The 20,216-nt window shown below is 37.3% G+C and overlaps 2 protein-coding genes across 2 annotated transcripts; one reads left to right on the top strand and one right to left on the bottom strand.

The window, feature by feature from the left end:
- Window positions 1–8,420: 8,420 nt before the first annotated feature.
- On the top strand, window positions 8,421–10,746 carry LOC134816448 (uncharacterized). Its single transcript, XM_063825286.1, has 6 exons — window positions 8,421–8,512; window positions 8,723–8,953; window positions 9,306–9,434; window positions 9,624–9,784; window positions 10,039–10,167; window positions 10,336–10,746. The coding sequence occupies exons 1-6, from the start codon at window positions 8,437–8,439 to the stop codon at window positions 10,354–10,356; spliced, it is 747 nt and encodes a 248-aa protein (XP_063681356.1). The 5' UTR covers window positions 8,421–8,436; the 3' UTR covers window positions 10,357–10,746.
- Window positions 10,747–11,025: 279 nt separating this feature from the next.
- On the bottom strand, window positions 11,026–12,377 carry LOC134816969 (type-1 angiotensin II receptor B-like). Its single transcript, XM_063826029.1, has 3 exons — window positions 11,947–12,377; window positions 11,158–11,808; window positions 11,026–11,032 (listed from the first exon to the last, which is right to left on the bottom strand). Exons 1-3 carry the CDS (start codon window positions 12,375–12,377, stop codon window positions 11,026–11,028), a joined length of 1,089 nt encoding a protein of 362 aa, XP_063682099.1.
- Between the last annotated feature and the right edge of the window lie 7,839 nt (window positions 12,378–20,216).

The raw sequence follows: 20,216 nt of genomic DNA, 5'->3' as shown, positions 1-20,216 counted from the left end.
GGGCCGCGCTCAGCCTGTCATTCCGCCGAATCTATATATGTTTATGAACATAATAGCCTGAGGTCCCCAGGTAACGTCACCCTATACTTTACCCATATTGCATATCTTTGTACAATTTACATGTATTATGTATTAACCAGCTCAAAAATTACATAGAAGTTTTACCTGAGGACCCCAGGCTATTATATTTATGTTCATAATCATAAAATAGAGATTTGGAGGAATGACAGGCTAGTGAGCGCCGCCCAGTAAATATAAGAAGTTTAGAACATGAATGATTAATATAAGTGACACGCTTGTTTAAACGCGATTAACGGGTGATACTCTAAAATATCTGTTCCATATATTGTCCAACTCGGCGCGCGTCCTGGTAGGTTGTAAACCTACAAAAACGCGACGACGGGCGCGATATTGCAAGCGCGTCGCGTAAGGGCTTTTGTTAAATTAAAAGTTGAGTGCGCGGCACAGTAACGCATCATATCGCGCTACAAGTTTATAACCGAACCTTGCTCTATCCAGAGCCCTTGCGCTTGCAGTAGCGCGCGCCCGCCTCACAACAACAAACAAGCGCGCCCGAAGTGGCGCGAAAGCACATGGTTAGGTGAAACCGAACCAAGTAGTCAGTAGTGCAAACTTACATAGCCTGTTATGTAATAAACTAGCGCTATAAACCGAAAACCCCTCGGATCGCTGAGTTCCCTTAACTGTTGCTCTAACCAGAGCCCTCTCGCTTGCAGTAGCGCGCGTCACGCAGTACGCGTAGACACATGGCTATGTGAACCTTAACTGGGCGGTGCTCAGCCTGTCATTCCGCCTTACCAAGGGACCTCAGGCTACTATGTTCATAATAGAGATTCGGCGGAATGACAGGCTGAGCGCGGCCCATGGTAAATTCCGTCTAATCTCTATTCGGCGATTATTTGTAGCGCGATGCACTACTGGGTCGCGCCGCGCATCAAATAATTCTTCTCGGTAGGTCGGCGAGATGCACCATTGTGCCTCACCGAGCTGCGACAAGCGTGCTAAATCACTTTACAGTCGATCTTCGAGATTATTCTAAAAGGGCCCCCGACAGTTGAAACCAGCTTGAATCGATGTATTTTCGGCCGCTGATTCCGAATCACCTCCCATGACATAAGGTTAAAATGCTCCCCTGCCGAGATATTTGCGAAAAACTGTCTTTATCACGTGATATGACCGTATAAGGAAGTTGGTCGAATTTCTCGTTAGGGTTAGGGTTTCAGCATATGCTTTTGTTAGGGATTGGGTTAGGGTTAAGGTTGGCATATGATTTCGAATAGTCATTCAGGGCCACCAAGAGAACGTGTTTAAAAAGTCACGTGACAGCTAGTCAAGTGTAGATGGTAGAGTGATTAATCATCATCCGAGCTGCGAAGGATTGACATCGTGAATCAAGGCGATTATGAACATAAATATAATAGCCTGATGTCCCCAGGTAAGGCATAAGGTTCCCTTCACGCATATAAAAAACCGAATACAGAATAGTATATATAGGGATAAGCACGTTTGCGCCGCGCGACAAGTTTGAAAAATTGATTTGCAAGCTATCGACGATATTTTTGTAGATTTATAACTTGACGGTTGTTACTCGTCTAAATTTCTTCGAACGCGAAGTAGCGCGCGCCGCTTTCTTCTCGAAATGTTACGACGGCACGAGCTACGAAGTAGCGCGCGCCGGGCCAAATCATTAACAATGGTCAAGTTTATAACCTACCAGGACGTTGAAAAAAATATTTTACGAGTATCAGCCGTTAACAATATTTCAAATATTGTACCGGCCGGGTACCGTTTATTAATTTTTTTCCCTACTCTTGCCGAAGGCAAAAAGATCGTAGGGAATAAGTAATCGGGTTTGGATATATAAAGTGGCCCGACGGTCCTATGGTGTCGACAAAAGTTTGCTCCTTCGCAATATAGACCACTCCCCTAAAATTATGTGTATTGGAAGGGTCTGTGATGCTGCGCGCGACGCTAGTCATGTATTAATTAATTACAGTGAAGTTCCTCCTTCGCAATGTTATTTTCCGCAATTTTCTGGATTCATTTATTGTTGATGCGCGCGGCACTACATTGGTCAAATAAATTGTCAATTTTTATCATGCGCGAATCCTTCACATAGCCATGTGCCTACGCGTACTGCGTGACGCGCTTGTTTCACAAGGTCGCGCGCTACTGCAAGCGAGAGGGCTCTGGTTAGAGCAACGCGAATCCCACTCATTTATTATTTTTTCCAGTCACACTTTTCACTCGAAAGAATTAATGGTACAAGATACAAATACATCGTAGGGAAAATTGATCGTGCGTGGTTTAACCGCGGCGAAATTCTTGTTTATATTTAAAGTCAAAAAAATTAAGAGTGATTCAAAATTGGTAAACGATAACAAGTGCTGCAGCCAATTGTAGGGGGACAAAACATATAAATTGATTGTGCAGTAATTTAGTATTACAGTAAATACTAAATTTAAGTTGAATCTTGTAGGTTTACAACCTACCAGGACGCACGCCGAGTTGGACTCGTCGACGGTCCAATATATGGAACAGATATTTTACAAGTATCACCCGTTAAGTTGAATCGTGTTCAGAGTCAATTAATTAAGTAAAAGTAAAGTAAAATTTATGAAATTACATTATCACATGTCTTCTTACCAGGCCGCGCTCAGCCTGTCATTCCGCCGAATCTCTATTCTCTTTGTTTATGAACATAATAGCCTGAGGTCCCCAGGTAAATGTTTTCAAAATATGTATGTGAAGAAATATGTAAATATTTCCCCACCAACATTAATTATTTATCAAATACAATATTTAAAAAAATTATCAAAACATTATCTTATTTAAAAATTGAATGACGATTGACAAAGATATAATAATATGGTTAACACTCCTAAACTCCTAAAGGTCATGAAGTGCTTGTTGGATGGGGGTATAAACTGCTTTTTGTTGTGATGTGAATTTGTTATATATTATTGCAAAGGGTTTTATTATTTTTTACCTCAGTTTTTAAAATTTTTACCATTAAAAAAAAAAAATTATATAGGGTCATTGCTATATTACGTGTATATTGTTTAAATAATTTTCTGCAAGAGCCACTTTGGTCTACTTGCCGTGAGGTGTCTCAGCTAAAACAATAATATGGTCAATTTCAAATTTAAATATCACTTCAACAAGTTACTGGGCTGTGCCCAGCCTGTTCGCAGGAGAGGCTAAGTGCAAAGAAACTGCTGCTAACTAGTGAAACAAATTTTTAGTGAAACAAATTTAAAATTTTATCCTTTATTTTACAATCATAATATAATAATATTTATAAGCCTCCGTTTTGAAAGTTTTAAATTTTAATATATTCACATTTCTATTTAAAATTCAATTTAATGTATAAGTCAATAATTGGCCGCCAAAGCCGCGCATCCTTGAAAACAGGATTAAATTGTTTATGATTAACGACAAATAGAAATAAATTTAAAACTATCCGTGGTTTTTTGAAATAAATTATAATCTTACCTAAATCCAAAGCCAGCTTTGTAAAATTTACTATTAGATCATAATATATCGTCAGTTCTAAATATGTACAATGCAACATTTCATTAATCTACATACAAGCGTACTCCAGCCCCTGCACGCATCCGTTCTTATGCGGCGCGGCTCAAGCCGCGCACGCACGTATTATTTTATACTTTTTGCTTTCTAATAAATATCATGTCAATGTGTACGTCTAAATGTTCATATTTTGTGTAAACCGAATCCAATTGAGATTAGTGACAAGGATAAGGACCCAAGTGCCTGTACGGCTTTTTCGGACCCCTGTGGACCACTACTCTTGAAATCGCTCTACAACTATTGAACATTTATAACTGTTATATAATATATAACGTCATTTGACAATTATTATCATTAATCTACATTCTAACTTAAACTGCTGCTCACTGCTGCTCACTGCTGCTCACTGCTGCTCACTGCTACTAACTGCTGCTCACTGCTGCTCACTGCTGCTCACTGCTGCTCACTGCTGCTCACTGCTGAACAGTTAGTAGCAGTGAGCAGCAGTGAGCAGCAGTGAGCAGCAGTTAGCAGCAGTTTCTTTGCACTTAGCCCCTGGCCCTCCTGTGTGTTATTCCGCTCAGCCTGTCATTCCGCCAAATCTTTATGTTTATGAACATGATAGCCTGAGGTCCCCAGGTAATTTAACAAGGAGTGTTATTTTGACACGACACATTTTCTGCCCAAAAAAGGGCCATATTAGTTTCAGTTGTGCAACTGTATAGATTTATTATTATAATTAAATATTATAATCAAATTCCTGAATTCAATCCTCTAGATGGCATGGAAGGCAATATGGATTGTGGGTGTGGAATTGATGTCCAAGCAGTGGCGTAACAAAGGGCCTGCTGACCCCGCTGTGTGGGGGGAGGGGGGGGAGGGATGCGGGGCGCCATCTTAGGGGGGCGCAAAATCGTCGTTTGGATGTGGGACAATTTTGAAAAACTTAACTGAGGTACTAGGAAAACTGTGCGTTTTGCTCTATGAACACGCTTTTTTATTACCTGGGGACCTCAGGCTATTATGTTCATAAACGAATAGAGATTCGGCGGAATGACAGGCTGAGCGCGGCCCAGTAAGCTTTTTTAAAGATTTTACTGGCGTATCCTTTAAAATCATCTAATTGGTTCAATTTTAGGGAGGGTTGCCAAAAGGGGAGGGGGCATTTTCGGCGGGGGGAGCCAACAGGCATTATTACGCCACTGTGTTAGCCCCAAGCGTTTTGGTCCCTCATTCCTGCCACTCAGCATTGCCTACTGTAAAGTAGAAATTTTTCTAAGACAATAGAGAAACTGACCCTGTCTCACTAAATTCCCCTAAATTCAACCACTTACCATACCGTAATAAAAATACTAACAACCAAATAAAGTTTTTTAAGTAAAGAATATTTCCTCAAGTTTACGTCTAGCTAACTAATTCGTGGTTTAACCTCTTATTTTATTTATGATTACGGGTAAACCGCCCCTAAAATGTCACCCACCCCTAAAACGCCACTCTTGATTGATTGGATCCCATCTTCTTAGAAAGTATCTTACCTAATCATTTGTAACTCCTAAACATAAAAAAATATCATTCAGACCCTGCCACATCCTGAAATTGAATCTAAATGATGCCATAAGGGCATTTTTTTCACTTTGTACGAATTTTTTACTTTTGAAAAAAAGCGCACAATTTTATAACTCTGGAATTCATCAATATTAACTCGGTTTTGGTCTAGGATAGTGATAAATTACATATTTTAGCAACTTTGTACATATGACTGGAGATATGGAAAGTTATACATTACTCAATATTACTACCCTCCCCTTAAATGTCACCTGGCCGCCCCCTAAAATGTCATTTTATCATATTCTGGCTTTGAGACTACAAGCACCATAAAATGGAGGTACCAGCCTATTAAACATCATATTTAGCATCTAATGGTAATATTGGAAAGCTTTGGCAGCTCAAGGAATTAGTTTTATTTTATTAATCGCAATAAACATCCCCTAAAATGTCTAATTATCCCCCCTAAAATGTCATTTTAACTTGATCAAATTACTCAGGCTTTTCCTAAGATGCAATGCATACTCACATTTCGTTAATAGTTGATGTTAATAATTAACAAGTGCCAAAACAAGAGCTATATACTATTATTGCACACCATGCGAACAAAATACAAATTTGACATTTTAGGGGAGAAAAAAATGACATTTTAGGGGGCATATCATAGGTTTACCATAAACTAGTAAGTACCAAAAACCGTAGTTTTTGACATTCAATTTTGCTAAAAGCAGTCAAATCTAGTCTATAGAGAAGGTCAGATCGATTACTGGGTTGGCTTACAGGTCACTAAAATTGCCAAGATGCAGGATGATGTTAAAAATCCCAAAAAATGCAATTAAAACATGCAATTTGCACAAGGTTAAAATCACATTGAATCCATTTCTTTTGTGCCAATTGTTAGTTTATAACTAGATAATCTAACTACAGGTGTAAATTTTGTTGACTGAGTTACTGTTTTGCCGTAAGTTTTGGGTATTCAACAAAAAAGTCCCCAAAATGTCACAAAAAGTAAATTGACTAAATTCCACCATTTTTTTTCAACAGAGAGAGAAATTCTAGTCGAAACCTCTCAGAAATAGGTTATATTTGTCCCAGAAGTGGTTAAAATTAATAATTGAGCAACATTCTGAGTGCTACACAACCTGTTTTAGCTGACGTTTTAGGGGTGGTGCACGTGACATTTTAGGGGGTGATTACGGTTTTGAGGTACTTCCTTTAGTGAGTGAATGTTTTCAAGTAGCTTAATGTTTTAATAAGACAAAACAAATAGTACTAGTGACAAAAGATAAATCAGGCCTCCTGTACATTTTGAAATTATCACACATATAGAGTTGACATTTTAGGGGTGGTGTTTTAAAAGTGACTCCATTTCAACGTCAAAAAAATTGTACCTGATTTTATTTTCAAATTTCCAAATCTTCCTGGCAGGCTAGAAAAAGGTTTAAATATTATTCCTAGACACTTCAGAACCCTGTAAATTTAGCCCTAACTCGGCAATCTGGGCCCAAAAAACAGGTGACGTTTTAGGGGCGGTTTACCCGTAAAGGAATGTAAAATAAAACTTTTCGTTTCATTGAAAACTTTTCTTTTCATTGTGTCCAAGAATTGTTTATTTAGGGATGGTGCCTGTTGCTGATAAAGATTTTGTTTCTTGAATATTTCCTCTTGAGATACAAATAACTGGCTCAATATTGTCTGGTAATTGTATGATGATATCGTAGTTTCCCTTGGATTCCCCTTCTGTTTTATGTCCTAACAGCTGTGCCGGTAATCCTCGATATTTTGCACACCTGTTTTCCTGCACAGGCTGCTGCAGACAATTTAGCAAGCACAATTTGTAATAACAGTTGCAAACCATGTATATGATGAAGGCAAGCGAGTAAATCAATAGTGGAAGAAAGTTGAAGAATATAATCGAAAAGTCTATAAATCTCAGACATCCATCTTTTAATGGACTCTGGTAAAGTAACCCTTCATTCGTGACAAAGAGACAGGGCTTTGGAATTTGATGACGAATGAGCTGATAAACTGCTCCAATTGCCCTTAGAAATGAACCAATACTTGACATTAGGGATATGACACTCAGAGCTACCCAGCATATAAATATTTTTTGTCGCTTTCTTTTTTCTTCGTCACTTTTGATTTCATAGTTGCACTGCTGGCCATCTTCCAAATTTTCTTTAGATATTGCTGAAAATTTGCTCGTAATGTGACATTTTTGCTTCACATTATCGATTTGTTCTGCAATGAAAAGTCGGTCTTTCAAATGTAACAACTGTGATACAAGGGGAACAAAAGAAACAACTGCCTTAAAAACATTTCTAAGAACGACACCTGAGCTTGGATGACTCGATATATACTTCTCTATCCAAAAGTATTCAAGGAAAGATTCTGCACAATCTTCTGTTATGTAAATAACTATGGAGACATAAAGATTACCTATGGCACGAGGTGACAATGCCACTAGTTTAAAAGTGAACTCTGATTCTTTTGGCGTGAACAGAACTTCCCAAAATCGGCCTATGATTAGTATCAACAGAGGTGTTTTCAGTGATCCAACCGCAGCATAAGCCATTATTGAGTTATTCACATACACATTTCTTGATATGTTGCTACTTATCAATCCACCCTGTTCTAGATTGTAGAAATAAATGCCATCTAAGACAACATCTATTGAGTCCCACACAAGTGGAATCACTGGTGTGATGTACACTGTGACATGGAATTTGTACTTGTACCATATTTCTGGAATCCAACTTCTTTTATTGGTAGCAGCATCATTGTTCTTTTCCTTTTGAAGTAAGCCCAACTTTTCAAAGTTTCGCCATATAATTGGAAGTCCTATCACAGTGCACATCACTGAGAAAAAACAAGGAAATACCACACAAGCTAGGGTAGCCTTTTTAGTGAGTCTTGGGACCCACTGTTGGGTTATTCCACAGTACTCTGGGTTAATGTGTCCTATCTGTGTACAAAATGTTGTGTTGTTCATTCTGCTCCCTGTTTTTTAATAAAACAAAAGTTGATAAAAAATGACACAGAAGGAACTTATTAGAAACAAAAATATTACAGTTAGCTTACTTTTTCAGATTTCAAAACAATGCTGTTTTAGTTTTTTCATCAATTGGAGACTTTTCTAGTACAAACACTATGAAATAAACATCATTATTCAAACTTTTAACAACATGTGTAGACGCCTGTGTATACATAATTTAATGTGCTATACACACTGAAATTTAATTATCATTTAACCCTCTGTAAACAAGCAAACCTGCTAGGCAAAAAGAAATTATATTGGTAAATAAATCTTGTTTCATAGATTTATCATTCTAGGCCAACATGTTGCGTCTGTGTTCAAGACGAGTTGGAAGCCTCGTCAAGCTATGTGCAACAGTCCCTCTCCAATCAGCTAAGGGTATGTGGACAAACACACATCAGGAAAGCAGCATGATCATTTCAGCCTTTTATCCAGCCTTAACTAATTCAGTTTAAGTTTAATATCATGATGAAATCTAGCATAAGGTAATCCTGAACTCAGTTCAGTATTGTGTGTGGAATTTATTTAGTGGCAAGTTCAACCTTTCCAATAATATGTACTATAAATAACACTCTCTCCCCCATACAGTCCCAAGTGTGCAAGTTTACGACAGTACCCGTCACCTCAGCTCAGTCAGTTCACCTGGAGCTGCTAACTCCCCAGAGTACCCCTGTTCTGATCCTGACCTTCTCCCTGACAATTGGAGCGAGGTGGAGGACTGGAGCATGATCTGGTATGATGGGAGGGATACTGTTCATGTTAGGGTTAATGCTACTGAAGAGGATACGGACTGGCGTGGCGTTGGGTTTTACTCTAGAGGTTTGTGACATATTTTGTGGTGTTTATTGTTAATTTCCTTTATGAGGTAATTCAGGACTAGAGCAAAGACTACTATACATTTCAATCATGTACATGTAATGCGTACTCAATTATATTTCAAAGAAGTACAGCTTCAGTTTCAGTCACTGTTCATAAATATTTGTGATTTTTGCGATTTAGGAACAGCCGAGCCTCTGTACGTTACTCATCTCAGGATTTCTTGATTTACTTCTATTTCCTTTGTTTTACAATTACAACTCTATACACTCTCAGAATCTCAGAAAGAAATTCGAGAATTCACAGATTTATTTCTACAGAAATGTATAAAGTTTTTAATATATCATTTCCTCAGAGGCATACTGGTTGGGTGCGCTACGCTGGAATGAGAGAATGAGAGGAGAGGAGCCCGCTGTCTGGTTACATTGGGTTGGTAAGGACCCTGTTGAGATCTGTAACAAGCTACCTCATCCTGACGAGAATGGTAATTGTATTTTTCAACTTTTAAAACTTTAAAGAAATTCACCTGTCTTAGAATTGTTTGCCTCCCAGACCTGTTTTTAAATTAAACGATAATTATATTATTAATATATTATCATAACAATAAAGTAAGACGTGTAAAAATGAAGATGTAGTACGAATCTTTCACTAAAATGTGAACTATAAATTTCAGGTTGTTACACGTTCTCTATTTCATTCCACAAAAGGGAACTAGTTCTCCACTGTAATGGTGAATTTATGGGGGTGCGTAAGAACATGATATATCAGTTTAAAAACGTTGGACGACTCTGGTTTGCTGATTTGGAGCGTGTCAACGGTTCTTATGTTATTGAGGTATTTTATAAACATTAACACTATATCATTAATTTATTAATCGCTAGAGGTAGTAAAAATATAAAGAATACATTTCCTCTACGACATCCATGTATAATTACCCTAGCTCCATACCTTATAAATAGAATACTTTAGAATAACTAAAAATAATAATACTTAATGGTAATACTTAAGAATAACTAAAAATAAGAATACTTAATGGTAATACTTAAGAATAACTCAATAAACTCTCAATTGAATAATCATCTCTGAAGGGTCCCCACACGGATGATAGTGGTTACACAACCTACCAAGACGTGCCGATATTCCAGAAAGTATCTGACATGTATAGAGTCTTTAAACAGTGTCAAAAGGATCATGCCGAGGGAAACCTGCCCGATCATGTTAGTCTTAACTTTTCAAATTAAAGATTGTTGATTCTTTTCTATAATACCGTGGGTTCTAACATTCAAATTTTCATACTATATAATTTTTTGGATATAATGAGAAAATCGTAATGTAATAAACATAATGATGATATATTATGATTTAACGGTTATATTTTCTTTCAGGGTTGGAGGAATTCTTCATAAAGGAAGTCGTTTGTAGAGATCTTAAATTATGAATTAAGCGTTTCAATAAATGGGAACTCGTATATTAGTACTGTTTAACTTATTCTCTTGAAGACTGAGTTCGAAATTGTAAGAGCCATAAAGTTTTGATCATGGATTGTTTTCCCTTTAAGCACAATTTTTGTGAATTCTCATGTTACACCTAGATTTTCTTATTTAAGGATGAGTCATTACTAATGACTACACTAACTATAGATAGTTTCCTACTTGATACTCATTTAAGAATTAAATTTAAAAGCACCTGTTTCTAAAGCAAGAGTCTGAATTCAAAAATAAGAATCGTCATAAAAATTACAAAATTAATACAGCAATCACATTAGTTAAAGAGGCTAAATAATTAATTTTCGAAACCAATATTTTATAATAAGATGATGTCACTTTTTGTATTGTACTTGGTAATTGGTATTACAACTAATATCATAGGATTTACTGATAAATGTGTAAGCTCATTCGACTACTGATCAAAATATGATACTCCTTATTACAGCTTATTATGTTTCAGCTAATACATATTATAAATTACAAATAATCTGCGTAAAGGTGCAAAGTGTCATGATACAATTAACTCTTTAATTCGCTGAGAGGCTATGAGTATTAATAATTCCTCTTATCTTCCCCCTAACAAAATTCCTAAACCCTTGATTGATAATAGTATAGATAATCGGATTTAACCAGCATCCCAAACTAAAAGTAACGGCCATGGCCTTGTCCAGCCCTGGTGGTGGAATAATGAGATGAGAGGGCCATGATGCCAGGAAGTACCTAACTAGGGTTGGTGACCAGGAAATGAGGAATAGTGACGTCACCACACTCGTCGTTATTAGAGCCTTGGTCTGAATACTAGAGCTGCTCTGTTGTCTTTCTGGTCCTTTCTTCAGAATGCTGATTGATGATTCGCATTTCTTTAGGATGCTGATCGATGATTCGCATTTCTTCAGGATGCTAACTGAAGATTCTTTTTTCTTCACCATGCTCTCTGGTGATCCTTCCTTCTTTAGTAATCTACCTGATGACGATTCCTCTTGTTTGAGTAAGCTACCTGATGGTTCTTCTTTCAGTAGGACTGATGATTGTTTGGTTTGCAAGTCTGATTTCCGTTTAAGAGATGCAGTGGGAACCACCTTCTTCTCACCACACTTCCTCACAATGTTCCACATTGACACATTAGTGAACAAAGTGACAACACACGCTACTAACGTGCTACTCATGAAGAGAAAATGTGGGATTCGCTCAGCATCTGCAAACGTGTACACGCAAATCATGATGTTTCTGTTGAACTCCAGTTTGACCCTGGCAGCAGCTGCGTAACCAACCCAAAGGAGAAGACAGATAGCCCACTGGGTAAACACCATTATCCGGGTGTGGTTCGGGTTTATCAGACCTGCTTTCAGCGGCCATTTGCACCGTATGTACCTAGGAAACACCGAGTGAGCTCGTGTAAATTGTAATTGTGTACGTAATGTATCACAGGGCAACTTGCAGACACATATTTAGGAAAGATTGTATTATCATTTTGATAATTATACCACTCTAAAAACATAAACTCCAAACCTGTGCGAAGAGACGAGCATGACAAAAGCCATGTTAGCACAACCCGGAACCACAAACCCAAAGCCCACCACATAGCACATGTGCTCCCCCAGCACCCACTTCCTAGCCAGATGGGTTACCAACAGCGGCATATCGTACATAAACACCAACATCAGGTCCGCTATTGCCAGGTTCCTCACCAACACTATCGTCACCCGGTCTAGTTTAAAGGTGCCGTATTTTAACGAAGACATTATCACCATGGTGTTACCGATCAGGCCGATCAGGATGCCAATGAGAAGGATGGTGATACTGATACCCCGTTCCCATGGTATCCTGATTCCCTGTTCGTAGATGTAAGAGCTACAGTTTAGTTGTTGAGAGATGGAGGAAGAGTTGGGTAGGTAGGGGTACTGGGTGTTGAGGACCCCTTCGCAGTAGTCAGCTGACATCTCCTGTTGCTTAAGATTGAGATTAATAATCACTTCAACAAATAGTCTTGAATGTGTACAATCGAACTATAGCATTACGAAGGATAAGAAAATACCCACTGGCAATTGGCCTCCGCTAGATAATAAGAACAATTTATCATTATGAGCTGATTTGCGGGCAATTAGGCGCGATCTGAAAATGTTACTACTAAAACTAGGATATGTAGTTATTTCTGTCTGCCATACCAGTCTACAGTGTACTTCATACAATAATTAATGATGTAGATGAATGTCCGTAGATAATCATTTCCGTACTTATCAAAAGACATACGTCGTCCGATGATATAATACATAAACAATTTGAATATAACGATTTTGGTATTGGAGGTGTATTAGCTTATATCTGAATGTGAAACTTCTGCAGTTTCGTCACAAAAAAGTTGTAAGCATATTTTATATTGTAGCCTGTAGTATGACGTATAATTATTGTGATCCACTGAAATAACACTGAAAAAAATGAAAGCTGCAAGTTTTTACTGTATCCTTGTTATTACCTTCATAACCTCAAAAGTATTGACGATCTTGCTAACGCTGAAGGCCTGGAAGCAATTTGGCAATAGGGATTATATTCAAACACAGTTTCTATAACGATTCAAATAATGAATTTGTAGTCCATATTATATTAGGCCTGCCAACAATTGTAAGACTAGTTTGGTTCGTAAAAGGGGATGTAGATTTCCCAAAAATTTTGATAAATTTGCTTTTAGGATTGAAATCTTACAATGAGAGATGATAAATATATTCAAGTTTCGTTGTACAGTTAGTAATCTAGTGAAAATTAGACTCCTGCCACCAAATAGTTGGAAGCTTTATCTTCCCACCAATAAGCTTCCCATCTCACCGGGAACCTTCCTCTCTTCCCATCTTCTACCAATGATCGACATTTTCTCAATAACTTTTTTTCTTAAAAACATTTTTCCCGGAAAAAATTCGATTTCTCGGTAAATTTCCCGCTAAGTCAAAATCATTTCCCGGTACGCTACACTCTACAGTAATGCACGCCGCCGCGTGCACCACTGGTACGCTATCGTACCACTTTTTAAAGGTAAGTAATCGTAACGTGAGTTAACTTGCAATATGGCGGACTCGACCTTTGACCAGCTGTGCAACATAAGGAAGTGCATGGTAGATAGATAGGTACTTACATCATACATGGGTGTGAAGGTGAATAGGTGCATACGCCATACTCTAAAAAGTACTGAATGCCTTTCTATTAAACTTAAGAGCCAAGCTAATCTGCTATTTGCTAATGAATTTTTCAGATTATGTAGCGATTTATTGAAATCTAAAAGAAATCTGATCAGAAGTAGTTAGCAGGACTTATCAAATGCATGGTCAAATGTCAATTTGATTCGTGTCACGTATTTCGTAAGAATATTGGTGACTGACTAGACTTTTTATTAAGAGCAAACAATATACTCATAATATCGAAGTTGAAAACTTATAAGTAAACTCTAAAAACAATACCATCACCAATAAACCAATTTATCAACTATCAAGCTGTTAAATCATACCCTATATATATAATAGGCCATGAAAAAAAAGCAATAAAGCATTAGAAACTGAACCATAAGTGATTACACAACACATTCTGACGACACTAACCTAAGTTCTGACGACACTAACCTAAGTTCTGACGACACTAACCTAAGTTCTGACGACACTAACCTAAGTTCTGACGACACTAACCTAAGTTCTGACGATAGCTATAGTAAGGCAGTACCACATGAATTGTAATGATACTAATTGTCGCGATGAATTGATGACGCTGATGCAGTGATGCTGGCATATTATGAATACCAACGCAACTGATGATATAATTGGTTACCACTAATTACTTAATTAGTTACAACATACTATAGATATGATAAGTTGATGAAACCCATTGTGTGTCTCATAGGGCGGGTACCTACTACACTTCATGGTATATAGGGCTAGAGGACCTTTGTGGGAAACAGGATATTATAGATATTGTCTTTTGTGATTACTTTAATTAAGTAAATCGTAACCACTATTAAACTAACTAACGCTATGATTATTGATTATGAATATCACGATTATCATTAATCATAACTATGTATTTAATATGTGACAAACTGAACGTTAAAACAAACAAACTAACAAATAAGGAAACTAGGAGTATTAGCACGAATTATTATTTAAATGCAACTGAGCATTATCTATCATCCACTTGATGTATGCATATTGTGATGTCAACTCTTGAGTCTTTGGTCGAAATAAAATAGCTATTTAATGTTATCTAACCAATTAACCAAACAGTTTATTATCCACATTCCACATCTCTCGTCTCTAACAATGCCCTACTTACTGTTAAATTACTTACTCAATCTTAACAATATGTTCTATGTCATTTTCCATCTTCGACTTATGATCTAGAGAAATAGAGCAAGACTGCACAATTTCATCTTTGCGATACATTCGTCTCTGGTAACAGAAATTGCTGTACTCATCTGTTGAACATCTAATTTTGGACCACTTTATTGCCGGTAAAGATCGATTTGTTAGTTTAGCTAGTGCGGAGTTTTAACTTTCTATACTGGAGTCTGCACAATTGTCTGTATCATTGAAGTTGGATAATCAAGAGTCAAGACTACGTCTATCTACTCATACCTATAAGACTATTTTGTGGACTGTGGAGCGAAGTGATAACCATTCAAACATTTGAACAAACGACCAACTTGTAGGTTGAGGAATGAGCTACTGCAATTTAACTTGAATTACCTAGTACTACATACCCTACAAACTAGTACTAGAGTACTAGAAAATATCTTTAGAAGACTGAACTATTCAACCATATCAGTCGAGTAAGTCGAGTACATCACGAAGCTTTTATCCTGTTGAGGTAAGCGGAAAATGTTTTAATCGTCAGATAATCCGAATCAAACACTTGGATATTTTAAATGAACCAGTCATTTGTTAAACAATATTTGTCCAGGAGCCAAAGCAATTGCAATTTGAACAACAACATCACAATAGCGAACTGTTCAAAAATTGACCAGTTGAATTGTTTTAAACCTTAATAATATATAAGATCGGTCATTAAATGTTCATAAAACTACTGTATTATATGAATCGTTTCTACGAAGTATCGGAAGGACACGAAATACCATCACAAAGTAGATAAAAGGAAGCGACAAAAACTCTTGCTTCTCTGGAATCCAATTTTCGCTCAAAGAATTCTTTTGAAATATCTCGAATTCCACCAATTCCAGTGATGAGTACTTGAATCTGATATTGTTAATTGTGCACCATGACATAACATCATGAAATAACGGACAAATGTCCAGTGTGAATCCTTTATTATAATAACAATATATCATGTGACGGTTTACATGTAAAAAGTGCAAGTGTGGCTGTGTTGATTACAGATTAATACTTATCGCTGCTAGATGAAAATAGAGGCTATCCTTGGCTTTTAAGTTTTTAAGTTAAGGAGCTTCCATGTTTCCGAATCCTATAGGCGGAGTGTATAGAGCATTAAACTAAAGGAGGCAGAGCCTAAAGTAGGGGAACATTGCACATTGCACAAGCCTTCGTTATATGGGACGTAAGAGAACGATTACACATGTTTGAGCTGAAAATTATTCAGTGAATAATATTACCATAACAAGGATAATTGTAATTTGTAGCCTACAGAGCTGAGTGTCTGCGATTAGGCAGCTCTCAGGCGCTCATAGCCCTGTTATATTTGTTTACTAAAACAAGGGATGGTTCACATATTTACATGTATAGCGTAGCATATTATATATACACATATTATAATATAGCGCAGGGCGAGTAATTCAACGTACACAATAACTAAGTGTAAAGTGGTTTACTACTGTGCGGAGGAGGATGGGGTCTAAAATGTGAACAATCTCCAAGTTCTAAAAGTCTACGAGGTTATGCTAATATTATGTACCTCACAGACTTTACAGCAGTTAAGCAGCTTGTAAATACAGAGATAATCCACTTTACAGTACTTTACAGTACTTTGGTATAGTGATGGTAAAGTGATGATTTCATGACTTAATGATGGAAAATACTGAAATTACCAAACGGAATCATTTTAAATAGTAATACTAATACTGTACATCCCAGGGTTATTCAGCAGCTGCTTAATATGTGATTTAACGAGGCCAATTATATTTATAGCTCATTTCATAATACCTATCAGTATCTTAAGTTCCACTTGAATTATTTAAATCAATAATTTTATCGGACCATACTTTTCATCATTTCACATTCGCTACAATTTCCCCATTTTGAGATTCAGAAAGTGAATGATCGAAGAGCTTTCGAAGAGGTTTCGTTCCTAAAATTATTAACAGTTTTAATGTTAGCCCACTTCTCTCACCGATTCAGCCTTTACAATATCGAACCTGGTTATCAGTACAATTTAATACAAAGACAAAGAACTAGCTGAAACTACGAATATGATATTTTGCAATAAATATTATTGAGCTTGAAGATTAAAATGTAACATTCCAATTATAGACCGTTAGTATAATTTGAGGACTATTCAGATTAAGTTCATTGTAACTTGTAAAAATTAAAGAATTTATCCCAAGAAAATCAATCGAAACTGAAACTGATGGAATAACAAGAACGATATTTTGGTATCGTCCACATGAACGATATCAGATTCAGGATTGATTGATCTATAAAGAAATTCTAAGTGATACAGCACGATATCAATAATGAAATCACATCTTTAAACTTTGCCACTTTGATTACTCCTGTAGAATTACTTTGTATGTTGAGATGATACATTTTAGGCAAACGTATCAAAGTATTTTATTATAAATATCAGATGGGGTATCAGTGGTGCATGTTCACTGCTGGAATACTTACTTAAGCTTCTGGACAACAGTATCAAGTACGTCCTCCAATCACTCCTGGCTTAGATCTTTTTGAAGATTCCATTCCATTCAAGGCGGTATATCCTTTTGTGGGCACTGGGCAGGGTATCAGCCTTTCAAGAATTTAGCAAGGGAGGATTTGAAAGTTTCCAAGACATTTATTGAATTAACTTGGGGAGCAGGTTCCATAACTTGGCTAATTTTATTCCAAAAGAGGTTTTTTCTTCGCTGTTGAAAACTACGTGAGTCTAATTATAACAGCAGGCTCCTTCTAGTTGTAACGCTCAAACTCACAACTTTAACGCTCGAAAATCGAGCGTACAAAATGTTTATAATTATATATTATATAATATTTGTTTAAATTAAAATTATATTTCACACTACTAGACCCAGGTTATAGAGAAACTGATTAGCGGTTGTTAGCGTAACTAGGGGACACAGACTAATTCCTTGTTCCGATAAATGACAATTATCAAATCAGAGAATAGTAGTAGTACTGTTAATAATGTACTAATAGAGGGCCTCTGGTTGGGGATACTGCTTCCATGGTGGCTAGTCGGTTACAAATGGTGGCTAGTCGGCTAGTGGGTTATAAGTTAGTCTGAAAAGAGGCAAAGAGGACATAGCCTGAACCATAATGTTTAAGGGGTCGTTCACATATTACGTAATCACTTATTGGACAATATTTGACCCCTCCCCCTTCGTAATCAGTTTTACACATAGCTATCTTGTCAAAATTACACTAGTGTAATCGTTTGGAAACCCCCGGCCCCCCTCCCCTCGGCTGATACGTAATATTATGTGAACAACCCCTAATGTGAGACCAGTCCTAGCTGTTATGTTCTAGTTTTTGGTGGAAGGCTATTAAGTTTAACTAGTTAGTTTAACTAGTCGGTTAGATGCTAAATGGCAGGTACCACCCGTATTCACACTCAGACCTGAGTTTAGTCATTTTCCGATACGAGATTGGGGACGGGTTATAAAAACAAACAAACAAACAGATGCTAAGTGGCCGGTAAATCAGCATTAGTTAGTGTAGGCTCCTAATCGGTGTAGAGTGGTTCGCAGAGTGTAGAGCAGTCCGGCTCTAAAATTGCTCTTTAATGGCTCATGAGTCATGATCGGTATTCGGTACTTTACCGGTTCTTGAGCTGCTCTTGACCGGTTCTAAAGCGGTCGTGGGTGATTATCTTAATTCCATTTAACGGGGTATTCTGCATTTTTGGCACTATGCCATGTCACACGGGTTTCCAACTGATAATATCCCGATATCTCATTAAAATAATGATTTGTAATTATATCATCTGAATTATACTTTAGGGGAAAAAGTATTTTTTAGTATGATTATAAAACTTCCACAAAGTTCCATATAAATACCTTCCTAAAAGTTCGTTCATACACACTCCTTATTGTTTTAAGTAGATTTAAGGTTTCTTCTCAGATGTTAAGTTACATGACACGACACAAATGTTATGTACTTTGGTTGCCACTCCAATATTCTAATCCTTGTTTTGTCTTAAGTTTTGTATAATCTGTACTGCCCATGGACCAGAAGATCTAAGTTTCACTGTATCAAACTCTGCGTAAGTACCGTCTTTCATATTCTCGTCAGTTCTCTCCCACTTACTCACCAACGACTTCCCCAACACACAACTTAACTGCCGCGCTTTTTCTCTGAACATTTCCACCTCTATTTCCACTTCTGGTCTCTGGAGTTGTGCCAAGACCGCCAACTGCCAACATTCCAGAGATACCGACACACGTTTCTGAAATACCTCATCACCCAGGTTCTCTAGCTCCACTAACATGGCTTTGCAGTGCTGGAACGCTTGTAGGAAATCACCCAACGTCATGTAGATGGAGGTGTTTCGGTAGTGTTCCTTGATCTTCTGCCTCGTTGTCTCATTACTCTCTGAATCTGTTGAATCCATCAAACAAACCGGACAATCACAAACAAACTTCTCCCCAAACACTTGGGTCCTTTCACTCTTCGGCTCAAACAATTTTATCCCAGGCAGATAATCCGCCCTTAATTCCTCCCCTTTTTTGATATCTTTACATGCTCGTATCTCTATCTTTCCCACCGCTTTCCCACTCACAGGACTCAAAACTATGTTTGGTCCACAAGAATGTTTGACACGTGACAGGACGAAGTAGAGCGCTTGACCGCCCTTACACTTACTATTGTTTATGTTTCGTCTTTGGAATAAACTGAGGACTTTTTTAGAAGAGTCCTCCTCGGGGATGGTAGCGAGGCTCAACACTTTCTCCTGTTGTTTGAGATCAAGTTTCTTGAACTCAGACAAGATATCATCATCTGAGATATCAGTAGTGTAAAGGATAGGATCTTCTTCGAATATAACGGAGCCTTGTTTGGTGTTCCGGCCAGCTACCACTACTTTCCCCTTGTCGGGTGTGGTTTGTAGACGGTAGGGGAGGGCTGGCTTGTTTCTCTTCTTCTTCTGAGGCATCTTTATTTGGGGGCTACCGAGAATTTGGAGTTAAGGTTAACATAATTATTGGATGGAATGCTACACTAGATTGGTGGGGGAATCAGAAAATAAAAATCAGTTCATTAATAAGTAAACAACTCGCAAAGAAAATCAAATTTCCCATGTTACGAATGACTTAATAGGAACTATCGAGTATTAAGACCAACCAAATCATACTTTAATTAAGGTAAAATCAAAAAACATTTTCTAGCATATATATGATAGTGCTAGCCCATCAAACAAAGCGTACTCTAAATGATAGCTGCAGCTAAATATATTTCTTGTATCATGACACTTTCAAAACGACCAATAATGTTTAGCCATGATCAATGCATATTTATAGAATATATTCTGAGTACTAAATGATAGAAATTCCCGACTTTCCTGCGAACAATAGTTGGAATGCGAAATAGTTTATTACAAATAATGCATTCAAAAATTAATTG

Source organism: Bolinopsis microptera, chromosome 6 (assembly GCF_026151205.1).
Source record: "Bolinopsis microptera isolate Bmic1 chromosome 6, MBARI_Bmic_1.0, whole genome shotgun sequence".
NCBI lineage: Eukaryota > Metazoa > Ctenophora > Tentaculata > Lobata > Bolinopsidae > Bolinopsis > Bolinopsis microptera.
The sequence above is the reverse complement of the archived record's forward strand: the minus strand, read 5'-3'. Positions and strand labels throughout refer to the sequence as shown.